This window comes from Puma concolor, chromosome A2 (genome assembly GCF_028749965.1).
Source record: "Puma concolor isolate L17-30 chromosome A2, mPumCon1.1.hap2, whole genome shotgun sequence".
Classification (NCBI taxonomy): Eukaryota; Metazoa; Chordata; class Mammalia; order Carnivora; family Felidae; genus Puma; species Puma concolor.
The window spans coordinates 71,744,964-71,763,076 of record NC_141668.1 but is presented as its reverse complement, the minus strand read 5'-3'; the positions used below and the strand labels follow the sequence as shown (position 1 = coordinate 71,763,076).

The 18,113-nt window shown below is 39.8% G+C and overlaps 1 protein-coding gene across 15 annotated transcripts in view; it reads left to right on the top strand.

The window, feature by feature from the left end:
- Positions 1-18,113, top strand: part of PPP1R9A (protein phosphatase 1 regulatory subunit 9A) — a 328,586-nt gene that overhangs the window by 305,445 nt on the left and 5,028 nt on the right. For 10 of the 15 annotated variants that reach the window (XM_086695958.1, XM_086695954.1, XM_086695975.1 and 7 more), the window contains 4 exons: positions 3,356-3,443; positions 3,543-3,620; positions 15,702-15,900; positions 17,931-18,050. In XM_086695958.1, coding sequence (XP_086552084.1) covers positions 3,356-3,443; positions 3,543-3,620; positions 15,702-15,900; positions 17,931-18,050 — 485 coding nt within the window. Of the gene's footprint in view, positions 1-3,355; positions 3,444-3,542; positions 3,621-5,724; positions 6,412-15,701; positions 15,901-17,930; positions 18,051-18,113 lie in introns of those variants that run through there. The other 5 variants (XM_086696008.1, XM_086696001.1, XM_086695991.1 and 2 more) reach the window with 3 other exon arrangements.

Below are 18,113 nucleotides of genomic sequence, written 5' to 3'. Positions count from 1 at the left end.
AGGCAGATAAGGCAGGGCAGTGGCATTAGCAGAGACAGGCACACAGGAGATGGCTTGAAAGGAATGGGGCTGCCCCAGCCTGCCTGAAGCAGTTTGTTTATGCAGTGTAGATGATTGCAATTAAATTGAACAGGAAGGTTAAATCATTAGCTGTAGGATTTAAGTGCTGTAGATACGTCTCTATATTACTAGGCAACCACAGATGTTTGAACAGAGGGATAAAAAGGAAAAGACATTAGGTGTGGGCAAGATGAGTCAGGAGACCCTGGGAGGGATAACCTCTAAAGAGGAACAATAGACAATGGCGGAAAAGGGCCATGCAAGAACCCCTGAAGTGTAAGTTGCCCAGACACAGGGGAAGAAAGTGAGGAGGACAAAACTGATCACAGGGTTTCTAGCCTCCGAAAATATGGCCCTGTCATCAATAGAAGATAAGGAATCAGAAATATTATGGGAGGAAGATAATGAACTCTTTTTTTTTTTTTTTTTTTTTTTTAATAAAGAAGGTCAGGAGAGAAGCTGGTCTGGAGGAGCAGCTTTGGGAGTCCCCAGAGGAAAGGAAGAGGGAGTCAGGACTCTGACTGCAGTGAGAGGAAGGAGAATGCAGCACAAGACAAGAAAGAAAGGCCTTAGCATGTAGCCATGGGGAGATCATTTACTACCTTTAAGAATGAAGGCCAGATTGCCAAAGTGTAAAGCTGCCGTGCCCAACCTGAAGGCTCAGACTTCCGATTGCTCTTGAAGGTAGTATTGGAGAGATTTCAAAAAGCCTGATGGAAATTTTACGTAAACCTGAGTCAATAAACAAAAACAAAATTGCTTTTTTTTTTCTTTTCCTGAAATCCAGCCAATCCAGTGTTGGTTTTTATGTAGACTGGAAGTCCTAATATGCATTAAAGATGTATTTGATTGATTTAAAACAGGGAAGTGCATTATTACTTAATCTTGCCTCTTCAGCCTTGTGAAAGCCTTCATTTAAGTGTTCCTTGGAACACAGTTTGGCAAATGTGTGAGATAATGACATGAGGTTGCCTAGCAGCAGGCTCTGTAATGGGCAGAATCAGGCTTTTAGTCCCAAGATGCCCAAGTAACCGCAACACTAATAGGTTACAGAGTGTTTCCATGTACATCGTCTCATCTGGTCCTCTCACTACTCGTTAAAACATCTCCCAGCTACCTCTAATTCAGAAAATAATTAGGCAGTCTCCTTTTAAACTTTGCACAGTCCTAGCCATTAAGAGTCGCCTTAGGATTGATCTGAAGGAATCTGGCACCTTTTTTTTTTCCTTTGGCTTCTATTAAGAAAATCGAAATCCTACTTTTTAAAAATTCTATGTCCATTAACAAAATCACCTCAGAAGGTATTTGTGCCATGACCGTGGAGTTTCTTTATGTGTATATCTCACATCTGTGGCTATTTAATCCCGTTACCCTGGGTGATGATGCAAATATTCATAATAAATATTTGAGACAAGAAGTGGATTTTGATGTGGACATATCTCTGACTCTTCTGTTCCATTAAGTACATTCCAAGGAATTATTGTAATCTAAAGATCATTAAAAATATGAAGAGCTCATTGCTAAAAATCTTGAGAGTTTGTAAACATCTTGTGCTGCTTTAAGAGCTTTGAATGTAGACTCCTAAATAAAAACTGTGTGTGCACTTCATGTTTTGTGTGTGTGTTTAGAAATTTCTCCTGAAATACAACTATAAGCAAAATTAATTAGCAAGGTTAATTAAACACTTCTGTAGGAGCACTTTTCTGTCTATACTCCATACCAGAAAATTGCTGGAATATTTTTAATTTTACAAAGATAGAGACAGACACCAACAGACAATTAGGAAAGAGTAGTTTCACACACCAATATGCATCAAATTTAAAACACCCTTTGTTAGTCATCTCAGATGACTGGATGTGCTAAAACTTAACACTGAACAACATCCTTTGCTAAATAGTTCCAGATAGAACCTTATGAATTATCTACTATGTTTAAGGAGGAATAAATGCCACCCATGGAATCTAGCTCTTACATTTGACATTGAACGCCATTCTCAAAGCCTCTCCTCTGATTGGTTTTTGGCATCATTTTGAGTATTCCCATCCCCCAGCAGCTGCTGCCCTTGAGAGCCAGCATAACTCAAAGAGGCAAAGATCATTCAGCTTCAAACACTGAGGAAATTTTGGCATCTTCCTCATCATAGGAGGCCAGCCAAGTGCTCCAACCCAGCTTCTAAGAGAAGCCTTTCAAAGATATAAATGTTTTATAGCTGAGCCCCAGCTTAAAAAGTCTCCCCCATGATCTGCCCTCCTCAGTTCCAGAACTGGCCACAGGCCATTAGCAAGGGAGAGACCAGAAAGGAAGGCTTTGACTCTCACTTTCTCCCTGAATCCCAGACTCTCAGGCCTGACTTTCTGTACTGGACTTGGGAGAAATGGGGGAAGCGTTCTGGGTTCCTGTCAGAAGGCACCGAAACCCAAAGGCAGGAAAGGTATGAAGCACAGAGCCCAGGCATCATTTCTTTTTAAAGTGTATTTATTTATTTATTTTGAGAGAGAGAGAGAGGGCTCACATGCGCCCTTGTGCATGAGGTGGGGTGGGATAGAGACAGAGGGAGAGAGAGAATCCCAAGCAGGCTCTGTACTGTCAGCATGGAGCCCAACATGAGACTCTATCTCATAAACTGTGAGATCATGACCTAAGCTGAAATCAAGAGTCAACACTTAACCAACTGAGCCACCCAAGTGCCCCCAGAGCCTGGACATTTGAAACAGAGTTGAAGCCATAGAAGGAACAAAAGGAAAGTCATGTCAGTCCCCTTCTTTGAATGTAAAGAATTACGGGTGCCTGGGTGGCTCAGTTGGTTAAGCGTCTGACTCTTGATTTCAGTTTAGGTCATGATCTCGAGGTTCGTGAGATCAAGCCCCATGTTGGGCTCTGTGCTGACAGCACAGGGCTTGCTTGGGATTCTCTCCCTTCCTTTCTTTCTGCCTCTCCCCCACTTGCATGCTCTCTCTCTCTCTCAAAATAAATAAACTTAAAAAAAAGAATTATTTGATAGTGTTTATTCTTGCTTACTTTGTTCATTCCAATATATCTGAAGCCAAAACTCTTTGTGATGAGTGTTGGGCTTCTGTCCAGCAGGACCTCTCCTGGCTTAACTGAATGTTCCTCAACATAGCTGTATTTCCTCTGGCTTAAAAAAAAAAAAAAAAAAAAAAAAAAGGCATACATTATTTTCTTTTATACTTTGGAATTGGGGTAAACTCCTTAGATTCCGAGATGCACTGACTTTTGACTCATACCCTAAAAAAATAATAATAATTGGTCTTGTTCACATGTGTGTGTATCCTAGATGGTGCCAAAGATCCCAAATCACTAAGGGCATCCAGTTCACTGGTGGTGCAAGGAGGAAAAATTAAGCGCAAGTTTGTGGATCTGGGGTAAGCATTTCATGATGTAACACACAAACCCTCTGTGAAGGAAGGACTAAAAGAGAAAAATGTCAGTTTCCCCTTTCTGACTTTGTGCTGTCGTTATAGGGCACCTTTGCGAAGGAATTCCAACAAGGGAAAGAAATGGAAAGAAAAAGAAGCCAATAGATTTTCTCCAGGTAGCAGGTATGGGTGGGTGATCTACACTTTCTGGCCCCCTCCCATTGTTCACCAAAATCAGTGGTCAGTATCCATGAGCTGAGGCAATCTACCAAGAAGTGAGATGAAAGAGAAATTGTACAATCAGCTTGTTTTTGTCTTGCCCCAGTTATAGCCTACACTGGCTTTGGGAATATCCACTGGCTTAGTTGCAGAATTACAGTCACATGTGCAGTTTCAGTAAATGTTTATCTAAATACAGCATCAATGTGATATGTCAACTGGGCACATTTCAGGTTTTTTTGCCTGGCTACCCACAGTACTAGCGTCCTGTTTTTGTTAAGTCTGAAAGGGTAATTTTACATTTAAGAACCTTGTTGGCTTTCAAGACTGTTCTGTCCCCATGCATGAAAGAAAGACCCTCGTCTCTTGCTGGACTTAGCTGTTTAGTTGATTTTTTTTCAGGCCCTACCAACTCTGCTTATTGTTCAATAAAGACTTCCCTGTAGAGCAGTAAGCTTTATACTGCATGCTGTCAACTTTTAACTTCAGATTTGTATCAGGAGACAATAAAGCATGGAGCTTGACTGCCTGGGTTTGGATAAGAGCTCTCTGAGTTATCACCTTTAAAATCTTGGACAAGTTATTTAACCCGTTTGCCTCCACTTCCTCATGTGAAGTAAGGGTAAATAACACTAGCTACCTAATTACTGTAGTGTAAGGATTAAATGAGTTTTCATACAAAGCATTTAAAATGCCTCTCTCTCTGTCCCCCTCCTGCTCGCACTGTCTGTCTCTCTCAAAAATAAACATTAAAAAAAAATTTAAGGGGCGCCTGGGTGGCTCAGTCGGTTGAGAGCCCGACTTCGGTTCAGGTCATGATCTCACGGTTCATGGGTTCGAGCCCTGCATGGGGCTCTGTGCTGACAGCTCAGAGCCTGGAGCCTGCTTCTGATACTGTCTCCCTCTCTCTCTGCCCCTCCCCTGCTTGTGCTCTGTCTCTCCCTTTCTCAAAAATAAATAAACATTAAAAAATTTAAAAAAAAAATGTTAAACTCTCTCCGCCCCTCTCCTACTTGCACTCTGTCTCTCTCAAAAATAAACATTAAAAAAAAGTGGGGGGGCACCTGGGTGGCACAGTAGGTTGAGCATCCAACTTCGGCTCAGGTCATGATCTCACAGTTCGTGGGTTCAAGCCCTGTGTCGGGCTCTGTGCTGGCAGCTCAGAGCCTGGAGCCTGCTTCGGATTCTGTGTCTCCCTCTCTCTCTGCCCCTCTCCCACTCACACTCTGTCTGTCTCTCTCAAAAATAAACATTAAAAAAATTAAAAAATAAATAAAATGGTACCTGGCACATAGGTATTTCAAGCTAATAATAAAGATAACAATTTTCTATAATTATTATTTGCAAGTTACAAAGCAGTTTTACATTTATCACTTTATTTGGTCCTTATAAAAAGATTGGGAGGGCAGATAATAAATAATACCATACTGTATTAAGAACTTCACCTTCATAGAATTTAATTGATTTGCCCACAATTATGCAATGGGCAATTAATGCAACAGGACTTGTGCTTCCTGTCGAGATGTCTTTCCAACACAACGCCTCACCTCCAGTTATTTATGTATCTAATGATGTGTAAATTTCTTTATGAAATTTGGGGATCATCTCATTAATATAGACTAAATAGGAAACAGAATGCTAACAATAAAAAATCGTAAAATCACTTGGGGACCACTTTCCTGTTTTATAGGTTGTCCTCCACTCTTTCTTTTTTTTTTTTTTTTTGCTTTTTCCTGGCGTACAACTTCTTCCTGGGATTCTGGGACAGTAGGGTGGGGGATAAGAAGAGAGAATTCCCAAATTAATTGTGTTAGTCCATTGTTGTTTTGTTTGTTTGTTTTTAACATTGTGCACTGGAGAACGGATAAAAAGCTCTGTTTACATTAAGGACACCAGTCTCAGGAAAAATAAGTCAATGATACAACAGAAAAGCAATTTAACTTCATGTGGTTTCAGAGTAAGAAATATAAAATAGTCTACTATGTGCCTTAAAATTAAGTTTAGAAAACTATAAATATACTCAGGATTAAAAAAAAAAAAAAGACAATAAATAATGAAACTATTTCAGGGAGAGAGAGATGCCAAGATACACAACGGGAAAGAAGCTGGGACACTTCTCTGGTAACACTGCAGTCCTTTTGGTCCCTGGACTTCTGAGACAGTCACTACCTGTCACCTTCAGGCTCCACCCTAAAAGGGATGTAAGTGAGGCATCCAGTAGTGGGGAGAAGGTTTGACTCAATTTCATCATAGTGGCCAGAGGGTATCACCCCCTTGTACAGAGTGAACAGCAAGCAAATCTTGGTTCTGTTGGTGAGTGCTCACCTTTCTCTAGGCAAACCCCAGGGAGTCAAGGGTGGGCTATGCCTACAGCTAATGCCAGCGTTTGCACCAGCAGCCAGCCAGCTCTGTTTTTAAAATATTAACTCTGGAGTCTTTCTGCTTCAGTGGTCACAAGTATTTACACACATACCAATGCTACAAAATCGTTTTCAATTAGAATCATAAATGTACAATTATCTGTAATTATAGTAAAGTTTTGACAAGACTGACAGGAATTCATAGAGTTGAAATCCTGAAAGAACAAGGGAAGAAGAGGGACTTTTTCTGTGTCACATAAATGACTTTTTGAGCTGTCACAGTAATTGGTTAACGCTAATCAAATCTAATGACAGTCTGTGTTCTCCTATAGAGATTGATGATGGGCCCAGAACCTTTTAAAACATATGGCAGGAAGCAGAGTTACTGCCCTGTAGGAGCTTAATGCATTGAGTTGGTTTCATGGGGCCCCTGCAGGTAGGTGGCTGATAAGCACCTTGAGCTGCAGGGTCCCCTTCCAGCTATGGAGGACTGGGAATAAACTCATTACCTCTATGCAGCATTCTCCGAAAAATGAGGGAATGATTCATGGATTGAGTTTATAATCTTATCTCTTAGGCTTTTCATTATTAGGCTGTAAAAATCTGATGAGGTCATTCAATCAGTTATAGCCTGAGGCTGTCGGACTCTAAAGAGGCAAGACAGTTTGCTAAGTTCCGTCTTGGTCTCGGTTTTTCCCTTCTTCAGGAGTTAAGAGTTTACTTTATTGTATTCCTTGTGGAGGCATAATGACTCAAATACATGAGCAACATGAAACAAATAGATAAGGTTAAGTAATTATAATAATAAATAAGCCCTTCCAAAAATATGGCTTGGTTCTATCCTTTTCCAATATGTCCTCAGTGAATGTGGATTTAAATAGGCAGCATAGCAGATAACAAAAGCAGGAAGCATGTAGTTGTCAGAGCTTGTTCAGACCAAAGAGTAAAATAAAATACTATCCTAATTCTAGTGTAAGTAGCCACTGATGTCAGTGGAGGTGCCTGCTTTGGAGCTCTGTGGAAGAAGCTCCCAGTTGAGTTGCTGAATGGGACGATAGGAAGCCCTGTGAGCAATTACGTGTATCTTAGAACAAGGCTAGACATGTGGGAAAATGACAAGGGAGGGAGATGGCACTCCTTTGTGGAAGTGAATTTGCAGTCATCTTAAAAGTATGAACTGTGGGAAATCACGGTGCCGGAATCCAAGCATTCATCCTTGCTTTGCAAGGCTCTGAATTTCTTGGAGCTTCGTTTCCCACCAAAAAATAATTAGGCGGATTCAAACTCCGTAGTCTCTGATCCCCATCCATCTCTGTCTATGCTGTCCAATATGCTAGCCTCCAGTCAGATGTGGCTTTTGAGCACTAGAAATGTAGCTAGTCTATACTGAAATGTATTGTAGGAGAAAATGCATGCAGGATTTCAAAGACTTAGGATGAAAAAAAAAGTGTGAAATATCTTATTAAAATGTTACAATACCAATTACATATTGAAATAATAATATTTTGAATATTTTGGGTTAAATAAAATAAAATTAATTGTACCTTTTTCTTATATGACTCCCAGAAAAGTTTGATTTATATATGTACTTCATATTTCTGTTGGATAGTGTCGATCTGTATGATTCTATGTAAAACATCTTCTTTTTGAGTTCTAACTTGTCATTTCATTGATCTATAAATTAGCATGTTTTCATGTTTGTTTATTCTTCTTTTATTTTTTTAATTGAAGTATAATCAACATACAGTATCATATTAGTTTTAGGTACAGTGTAATGATTCAACTCCAGTTCTATACATTACTCAGCACTCATCACAATATGTGTACTCCTTCTTGTCTATTCTTTTTTAAATCTATACCTGTTCCTCTGTGTTCCAAATATAATTTGTTTATACACAGAGGTACAAAAGATACAATAACATAATTTATTTTAAATTTTTTTTTCAACGTTTATTTATTTTTGGGACAGGGAGAGTCAGAGCATGAATGGGGGAGGGTCAGAGAGAGAGGGAGACAGAGAGTTGGAAACAGGCTCCAGGCTCTGAGCCATCAGCCCAGAGCCTGACGCGGGGCTCGAACTCACGGACCGCAAGATCGTGACCTGGCTGAAGTCGGACGCTTAACCGACTGCGCCACCCAGGCACCCCAGACATAATTTATTTTAAAGGCAAATTGGGGGGAAAAAAAGGTAAAGCAAAAAGTAAGGTTGGTACTTAAAATATAAAATCTTCAACAACAACTGCATAATAAGTATAACAGTGGCTTTCAGTAAAAGCAAAGAGCATGATGTCAGAGTAAAGAGCCTGGATTCAGTCATAGCTGCCACTTAACGTCTTGGGCAAGTTCCTTAACCTGTCTGTCCGTTTCCTCATCGTAAGATGGAAATATTCATACTTCTTCAGGTCATCAGGAGGATTGAGAGTCACATTTAAGCACGTTTTAAGTCCTTAATAAATGTCAACAGTTATCATTACTAGTATTATTATTTAAAACCATTCTGATCAGAGGAATGTAAAACAAAGTATTCTCTGTATGTATTTTGCTGGCCATCTTGTTCATCCATTGTTAATTTTAGTGATATCTTGAAGAATGAGTGGACTGGGGATTATAATTCAGACAACCCTTCATAGATATTTCTCTCAAGGAACCTTTAGGTAAATCAAGGCATTACAGTGAGTTTGAGAACATTCCAGTGACATGTGCCTGGAGGGCAGCTCTGCCCTGTTGCTGAGCAAGGGCACACAGCCTCTGCTCTTGAGCTGGAGTGGAAACAGTCCCTTTCAGAAGTGTTGATGAGCAAGACGAGCAAATGTGCCTGAAGAGAACAGCACCTCGCCTCTGCCTAACAGAGACACCCCACAGAAGAGCCAACATTTCTCTTAAAAAAATATATTAAAAGTATGCTTTTAAAAGGTGCGCCTGCGTAGCTTGGTGAGTTACGTGTCCAACTTGCGATTTCGGCTCAGGTCATGACCTCACAGTTCATGAGATCGAGCCCCTCATTGGGGCTATCAGCGCAGAGCTCCTTGGGATTTTCTCTGTGTCTTTCTGCCCCTCCCCTGCTCACATACCTGCTTTCTCTGTCTTAAAGTAAATAAATAAACATTTTTCAAAAATTATTTTAAAAAATAGGAAACAAAAATGCTATTGTAAGTGGCCAGAAGAGAATGGCCATTAGAAAATAGCAAAATAATTTGAGCCTGGCAGGTTGTTGGTTTTTTTTTTAAGTAATTTTATTTAATTTATTTTTAAAGTTTATTCATTATTTCTGAGAGAGAGAGAGAGGGAGATAGATAGCAGGGGAGGGGCAGAGAGAGGGAGATACAGAATCCAAAACAGGCTCTAGGCTCTGAGCTGTCTGCACAGAGCCCAATGTGGAGCTCAAACTGGTGACCCATGAGATCATGACCTGAGCCGAAATCGTACGTGTAACTGACTGAGCCACCCAGGCGCCCCAAGCCCGGCACGTTTTAAAGCAAATGTTTAAATCATGAACAATGGTGATGAAAACTCAGTAAAGCTCCTACAGAGTGCTTAATTTTGACAGTATAACTTCTGCAGATTCTCTCCTTCACTTGATATTTTTCATGACCAGAGGTTGCTTCATTCTTAAAAAGGGGATTATTTGAGTTATAAATTAAAAGTAACTTATTAAAGTCTCCAGTTTTTACAACTTACTTTTTTTTCAGTTTCAGTTCAACTTACAAATCTTTTTGTTTTATTTATACACCTAGTAAAATTTTGTAAAAAAAATAAAAGCAGTCACTTTTATGGAGACCTCTGAATAATGTTAGCTTAGACTCAGTAGCACAGACTTGTTCCCCCCATAATTGCCTGTCCTGATTTTAGAAAACTGCGTTTATAAATGTAATTTATTCAGTTTTCTTTTTAAGTACTTGCCAGCGCTTGAAACTTGACAAACTTTTACATGTCAACACTTTTCCACTTGAAAAAACTCAAAAATCTAGTAGATTAAAATGGTAACATAGTGACTGTAAACATCCAGTGCTCTTATCAATTTGGTTATTTTACTTCTTAAACAATTAATCATATTAAGATAGAATCAACAGACAAACGTCTCTCTCAGATTTCTAATAATACAAATTTTCTTAAATCCTCAGCAATATATTTATTATTCCTAAACCTAACATTTTAATTTTGATAATATCAATTTTATTTTACATAATCTTATTGATGTTTCATTTTAAATCTTCCCAGGGCGCGTGGGTGGCTCAGTCGGTTAAGCATTCAACTTCCGCTCAGGTCATGATCTCACGGTTTGTGGGTTCAAGCCCCGTGTTGGGCTCTGTGTTGACAGCTCAGAGTCTGGACCCTGCTTCGAATTCTGTGTGTCTGTCTCTGCCTCTCTCTCTCTCTCTGTCTCTGTTTCTCTCTCATCCTCTCTCTATCAAAAATAAATAAACATTTTTAAAAAATTAAAAAAAAAAAACTTCCCAATATGGAGGGAACTCATTAAAGGAACAGTTTCTCCATCTCATATGAATGTAGAGGAGGAAAAAAAATAACTTTTTTTCCTTCTACCCTCTTGGGTTCTTTGGTTGGAGTCCTGTAAATGAAATTGACAGAAGATAGATTAACAAGAGAAAAGCATACAGATTTATTTAATGTAAGTTTTGTGTGATGCAGGAAACTTTATAAGGAAATGAAGACTCAGAGAAGCAGTTAAGCCTGAGCATTTTAATGCTAGATTAGTTTAAGACTGAAAAGGCTTGGAAAATATGATAGAACATAAGGGTATGAACTAACAGTAGTAAACAGTGGGAAGCTTAGCAAGGCCTATTCGTTCATTCATTCCTTCAGATTTCTCTAAGTGTCCCTCCATCTACAGAGATAAAGATGTTCCTTTCCTCCAGGTATATAGGGAGGGCACCTCTCATGTAAGGGTCTTATGACCTGCTTCAGGAGCAGTGGGGGAGGTCAGAGTACCTACCATTTGTCAGATTCCTTTATCTTAAAATATTTGCTGTGCCAAGTTACCATATTCTGTGGTTAGCATGTCCAGAAACCCTGTCACAAGTTAAGGTTAAACAGTTACCATCTCATATGGGCTATCAGTTATGGATTAGAGGTTTAGACCGTAACTCAGGGTCTGGAAGCAGGATATGTCTAGGGTGGTTGGCCTAAGCTGCACATGGACATGCTTGTCCAGGCTGCACATGGCCTGCTTGTCATAGCTGTTAACTGTCAGGGTCTCCAAGTGCCCTTCAGAAGGAGCTGGCTTTAAAACTTCAGTCTCCTTGGTGGATGTTAGAACTTTACAGAATTACTTGATCTGATTTGAGTAAATGGAAGTCTGCAACCCTTCCTCTGATTGCCCCTAACTTTCTCTAATTAACCTCCATCACTACCTGCTTAAAGTCTATATTATGCTTATACTTTTTATGTTCTGCCAGTTCCTGAACTCCTATTTTATCTTGATGACGTTCAGTTCTATTCCGAATAACTTCACACACCTTGTATTTAATGTAAGACAAACCAAAAAAAAAAAAAAAGAATTACTAAGGAATGTTTACCTGGGCAACTTAACTTTGGGGTGCTGACCCCAGGATGAACTGGTTTCAAGATGTATGCAATTGGGTTAGCTGCTCTCTAGAGTTGTGAGCTATAAACCACTTAAATGCCGGGAAACAATTACTCCCTCCACCTCACACACATCACACACACACACCCTTGGCAATTTAATATTACAGAGATTTAATTTGAAGCCATTCTTTTTCTCAGTTACTAACAATAAAACAATCGGGGTTACATCCGTGACTTGTAATTGCATTTTTACCAAAAATGATAGTGAGACTTTAGTGTACAAGTTAAAAAAGAAGATGAATTACAGAACACATACCTATTTTGACTCTCTGAAAACTATTTTCAGATCCAGTAAACATTCATTTCTACCAATCTTGATTTTTCAAGGGGATTGTTAAGGATCTATATGAAGCTTATGCACCTTACACCATAACCAGCTCTCAGAGTCAAAAAAATCAATAGAGGGAGCGAGGGAGGGAAGAAAGGGAAGGAAGGAGAAAGAAGGGAAGAATTTTATGTTATTCTTGACAGATTTCTCCACAAAGTGAAACAGACTCTGAGTGGTCAGTAAGGCATGACTATTTCCAACTCTCTCTGCTCCTTTTGTAGGCCCAAGAATTCATATTGTCCAGAGGGACATTGGTATTTATTTTAGAAAATATGTCTGGTAAGCTGATGGATCTGTAATTATAAAGTAATGGAGAGTTTGCTTTTTTAAGTGAATATACTTTGGGTCCAAGCAAATGGAAGCATACTAACCATTCGGTATACTAGGAAACACACAGAGATTATATCAGTTCATGGGGTTTTAGAGTCGAGGCTACACAAAGAAATGAGGGGTACAGGATACAGCCTCAGCAGGGGCACAGTCAGTCTGGAAAATCCTCTTCAAAGGAGGCCAGGACCTGGTGGTTTGCAGCTTTGAGGACCATGGTTGTTTCCTTAGAAGTAGGCTTTCTTTGCTTTCTACGTGACTGCTCCTCCATTTCTTCCATCATCTTGCATAGAAAGCTGGAGAAGAAAGCCTCTGAATGTCACTGGAATCTGAGCATCCATGATGTCATTCATCACACTCACTATGGCCTCTGGATCGGTCTTCAGTGCTGCACGTACAATTTGTCATGGGATTATTAGTCTTGAATATTTTCCTGTAATTGAGGCTTTTATGAAAAAGTTTAATTAGATGTGGTCTTGGAATTTTGTTTAAAATGTTGTATGGTCAGAATAGATGTTGAACTGAAAGTCCTTTTCAAATAAGGCATTCGAATGACAGCACGTAGGCAAAAATATTCTTATTTCCCGCCTATTAAAAAGAAAAATGGCGATGGTGGTGGCTGTCCCAAAAACATTGTTTCAAAGGCAGTTCACTGGGAGTAGGACAAGATAGCCATGCTGTCATTAATTATAACCTGTTTATAAACTTTAAAACAATATCCATATATTTAAACCCTGCTGTGCCTTTTTGAATTATGGGTGGAACTCTTAAAAAAAAAAAAAAAAAAGCTTCCATGATACTTTGATTAATTGATCCAGAAGTTTGTAACCAAAGGGGGAAATAATCTTTAGGTCCAGTTTATCTCAAACATGTCCAGTTATAAGAATGTGGAACTGCAGAAAAAATATTTTTGTGTTTCTGCACAGTTAGAGGCTTCTGAACATTTTTACTGGACTCTGGGACCTGAGCTTCAAAGTCAAGCCTCAAAAGCTAAATTATGACTGGATAGATAGTGAGAACTGCACAGATTTACCTCGCCAGAGGTAAAGTTTCAAGGAGTAGGATGGGGAGAGAGGATGAGACCCAGCTTGATGGAGACATTCCCAGGGTTGTTCAGCCTGAGCTGTTGGTCTTATCTCCCCCCAAGACAATATATTACTTTCTGAAGGGTAAGGACCCAAGATCCTTCCCTAGTTGAATTTGTTTACAGTAAAGAGATAAGATTTCTCTCCCTCTGCCAGAGGGGAGGTAAGAACAGCACTATGTCCCTCTCCTATATAATCATCCAGATTGGCATTGTTTAGATTCCTTACCTACAGTGTAGACCAAGTATGGGATGACAACTGGTTTTCATTGTGTCCCTCTAGAAAGAAGAAATTAGGGCATGGGGAACCAGTGCAATCATTTTCTGTAAGTAAATGGTAACTTGTTCTGCTCCAGAAGCCTCATCCTTGCATCCAGGATAATATAAATAAATGTAGATATTATTAAAAACTTTAAATATCAGCTCAGACATGTGTTAAAATATAGATTCCAGGCAAAATCCTCCCTTCCTCTGTCCCACATTCGAATTCAGGAATTCTAGGTGCCTATGAATCTGTATTTGAGCATCTGCCCTAGATGATTCTTACCAGACTTGTTTGGGAAACACTGCACTGGTCCATGACCCAGGAATAAAAAGTGCTTCTTGCAGAATACCAGTCTGCCTCTGCTAGTATGATGTCTCAAGTTCAATTATTGTACCCCCTCTGCCCCATCTTTTAATAGTAAGTAAGTAGAATTAAGGATACAGAATTTTTTTGTAATTTAGACTTTAGGATGAAATTGAAGGTTGACCAACATCTCTCATTGGGCTTTCTGTCTTATCCTTACAGTCCCTTTTATTGTTTGTCTGTTTGTTTTTTAAGGAACTCACCATCATAATCATCAGGTATTCTGGAATCTTTGACCAACTATTTTAGGTTGGTCACCCTAAACTACACCCAAACTACAATCTCAATATTCTACCAAAATTTCACTGATGTCTCCATTCTCTTTAATCGTTATTTTTATGATCCTTTTATATTTGTATATTGCTTTGCCGTTAACAAGATGCTTTTACATTTATTGTCCCATTTGATTCTCAGAGTAGTCTTTGGAAATAAACAGGGACTGTTAGGAGTGTTCTACTAGTTATGTAAACTTGAAATGAGAGTTGAGAAGCCTGTGGGTCCTGAGTTGTCTGGCTGTGGTGTGGAGGCACTTTTAACTGAAAAGGAATCTCCTTGTTGGCATGACATCAACAGCTAACATATAATAAACATTGTAGCAAATACCATTGGGACATATTGAGGGTTGACCTCTTCTAAGATGCACATTAACTGCTGTCCATTCCTGCCTCAGCTCTTGGTAATTATTTTTCTCTAACCAAAAGATAAATGTAAATATGCAAGTACTTGCACTGATAAGAATATCAGTCTTCAAACTGTGTTTCTCAAATGACTTTGAATCCTTTCAATGTTAAACAATAACCATAGACCTTCATACTTTCACAGATTCCCAAGCACTTTCACGCATACTATCTCATGTAATTCTTAACAACTACATAGGAGATACATAAAATACCCATGTTTTACACAGGAGGAAATAGAGGCTAAGAGAAGACCAAGGCCATGTACTCGAGAGGTGGTAGACCCTGGACCTCCAAGTAGGGTATTAAGACTTGTGGCCTGGTCTCCTCCTAGAAAAAGGCACTCAGATTATGATGAAAAAGCAATAAGGGATGTGTTCTGCTTCAAGCATCATAAGCCCTGACATTTCCAAAGTATTTAAATACATCATTTTCCAAAGTCTCATACTCTTGGCAGCATGAGTTCAGAGGAGGCCAGGAAAGAATGCTGGCTAAGAGCTAATGGCACTAATGGTAAGGCACTGCTGTGTCACCCAAATAAGGGGACTGCTGCAATGGTTAACCTCATAGCAGTTCTAGAAAAATGGTGCCCCGCCCTGACTTTAATTCACCCACATCCATTTATCAGGCAAATTTCCTAAGAATTCACTATGGCAAAGCACTATGAAAATGTTGACCGCGGGGCACGCGGGTGGCTTTGTTGGTTAAGCATCTGTCTCTTGGTTTCGGTTCAGGTCATGATCTCACAGTTCGTGAGTTTGAGCCCCACATGGGACTCTGTGCAACTTAAAAAAAAAAAAAAAGGTGGTGGGGGGTGGGGAAATGTTGACCATTGTTGTAAAATCCATTTCAGTTCAAACAAGGTAGCTACTAAGCTTAATGCCCTAGTAAAAAATGCAATTTTTTTCCTCTGTTGTGTAGAACAATATCTCAAACTCTTACTTCGAACTTGATTCAGAGTCCCTTCAGAATTCAGTTAAACAAGTGTCACATCTGCCCTTTCTTTGTCTAACGTGCCCATTTGTCTCATAATACAGGATCTTCAGAGGCAGGCTGGAACACTGGAAACCGAAGCCATCCCCCACAGCACAGGTCACCACCCGCTCACCATGCATGCCTTTCTCGTGGTTTAACGAAAGCCGAAAAGGATCCTATTCCTTCAGAAACCTGCCTTCACCTACAAGTCCCCTTCAGCCTTCTCCTGAAACTCTAATTTCAGATAAAAAGGGGTCCAAGGTAGACAACACATGGATTTAAAAAGCAAACAAGAAAACCCCAAATCCTTCCTCCTCTTCAGTCTTTGGAAAGCATTCTCAACTTGTGTGTTTACTCTGGACCTGAGAAACCAATGTGATAACACTGCAATAAACCATGCATGGTATTTCCTGTGTGGGGAGAAAGAAAGCCTCCGTTAACCATCACCTTCTTTAATTCTGTTCCATTCTAGATTGTACGTTAATCTTTGATTTGCCTGTCTTTTCACATACTGCTGTTTAATCTCAGTTTGACAGTTAAGCCATGCTGGGAAAGATGCATTTGAGTCATGGACCAGTATGATAGATCTGTTTACGAAGTATGCCACTTTAAATTACATTACAAGACTATTTTTACCGCGTTCTTCGAGATTTACTGAAAAACAAATAAATTTGGGACTGAATACGTGTTCAATATATCTAAATGAAACTCTTTAAAACAAACCAATGCTGCCATAGCCCCCTTGCTTATATCTTCTTTTAAATCAAACTTCCATGTTGAAAAACTTATAATCTCATCACCAAAGTTCTTAACTTTAGCAGAATTAGAAAATACAAGGCATGGATGTTGTTTGTTTTCAAATGCACAATGGTTATTTCCAGCATGACGCTGCAAACCTTACCTAACATTTTATTGAAGCACATACGGTGGCTAACTTTCACATGTTGTTTGGTCTCCTTTTATCTGTGTTTGCTTTTCTTTCTCAAACAGAAATGTGTGATTAATGTAACTTGAATTTAACTCTTTTCTTGAGGTCAACAGCTCACAGGGTTTTGACAGGGTTTGGGGCTGTGTCTCTGTTGACAATATCAAATAGTAATGTGTTGTGTTAAATGCTCTCCTGCTTAAGTGTTCTACTAGCCTAGCTCTCCACGTTCTTGGATTTCGTTTCCATGTCTGAAGTTTTAGCAGACCTTGGGGTTTGTTTGGAACTGATTTCTCCAGCCTCTGGCATGGTATTCATTTTTGACAACCGACTGAACCCACTGGCAAGGGAACCTAATGGAAACCTAACAGTCCAATCCCTATGGAAGTGGAATATGAAACAAGATGGTGTTGGCCAAGGGCTTCGAGTTCCTAGGAAGCCAGTCATTCTAGAATTAGTAGCAAGAAAGTCTGGGCAGCACTAGATCACTCTGATCTTGTAACATTTTTAGTACTGGATCTGAGAAATCTAAATGTAGTTGGAATAACTCTACTATTATCTTGCCACGGAGAGACTCCAGATTTGGTGTAAGACATTTTCACGAATGCAGCTATGTGGTCATTGTGAACGTATTTGACTTTAATATCCACTGAACGTTTTAATGAAGATCTGAGGAACTTTTGTTCACACCCCTCCCCCCACCCCTTGCCCAGCAACCCCCCCCCCCCAGGTGATTATTTGGAAAGTGTACCTGTTCTGTAGCCTCTTTGGTGCTCTGTCGATGCTGTGTGAGAGTTGTGTTTGAGCATGTAACTACTCGTGTATTTACACTGAGACTGTGACCTCCCCCAGAACTCATCGTCTTGAAGGTTATATCCAGGGGAGGATCTGCCATTTCTCACAGTATTTATCACGGCCAACAGCAAGCGATCCTTCCCAGGGGGTGCTCAAGCTACCTTTCTAATATGGATGGCCATCTGTTCCTAATAACTCAGGCTCTCCACACCATCTTGTATTTTTACTTGCACTGTTACTCATCACAATTAGGGTCAAAGAAGATAGGCTTATTAATATTACTCCTCTGAGCAGTTGCAGAGGATAATGAATGCCGTATCCTTGAAGAGAGATTAAAGAATCATTTCTCCAAAACACCTATCCTCCTATCTGATGGAGAAAGCACCCAGAATTCCCTATCAATTGCAAAAGGCACAGTGCTCTCAACCACTGCCACTTGAAGGTCATCACCAAACCAAATATGATTTTCTCCTAAGATTACTTAAAGAGAGGCTTTTAGAACTTGCAAATACACCTACCTCTGGTTCCCTCGCTGTGCTCATTTAACACTGAGCTTCATCTACTTTTACAGAATTTTACCTTCAATGATGACTTCAGTCCCAGCAGTACCAGTTCGGCAGACCTGAGCGGCCTAGGAGCAGAACCCAAAACTACAGGGCTCTCCCAGTCCTTAGTGCTGTCATCAGATGAGGTATGCTCATGGCGCTCAGATCCTCCACTGTTCCCATCACCTACCACCAGGAAGACGTTCTTA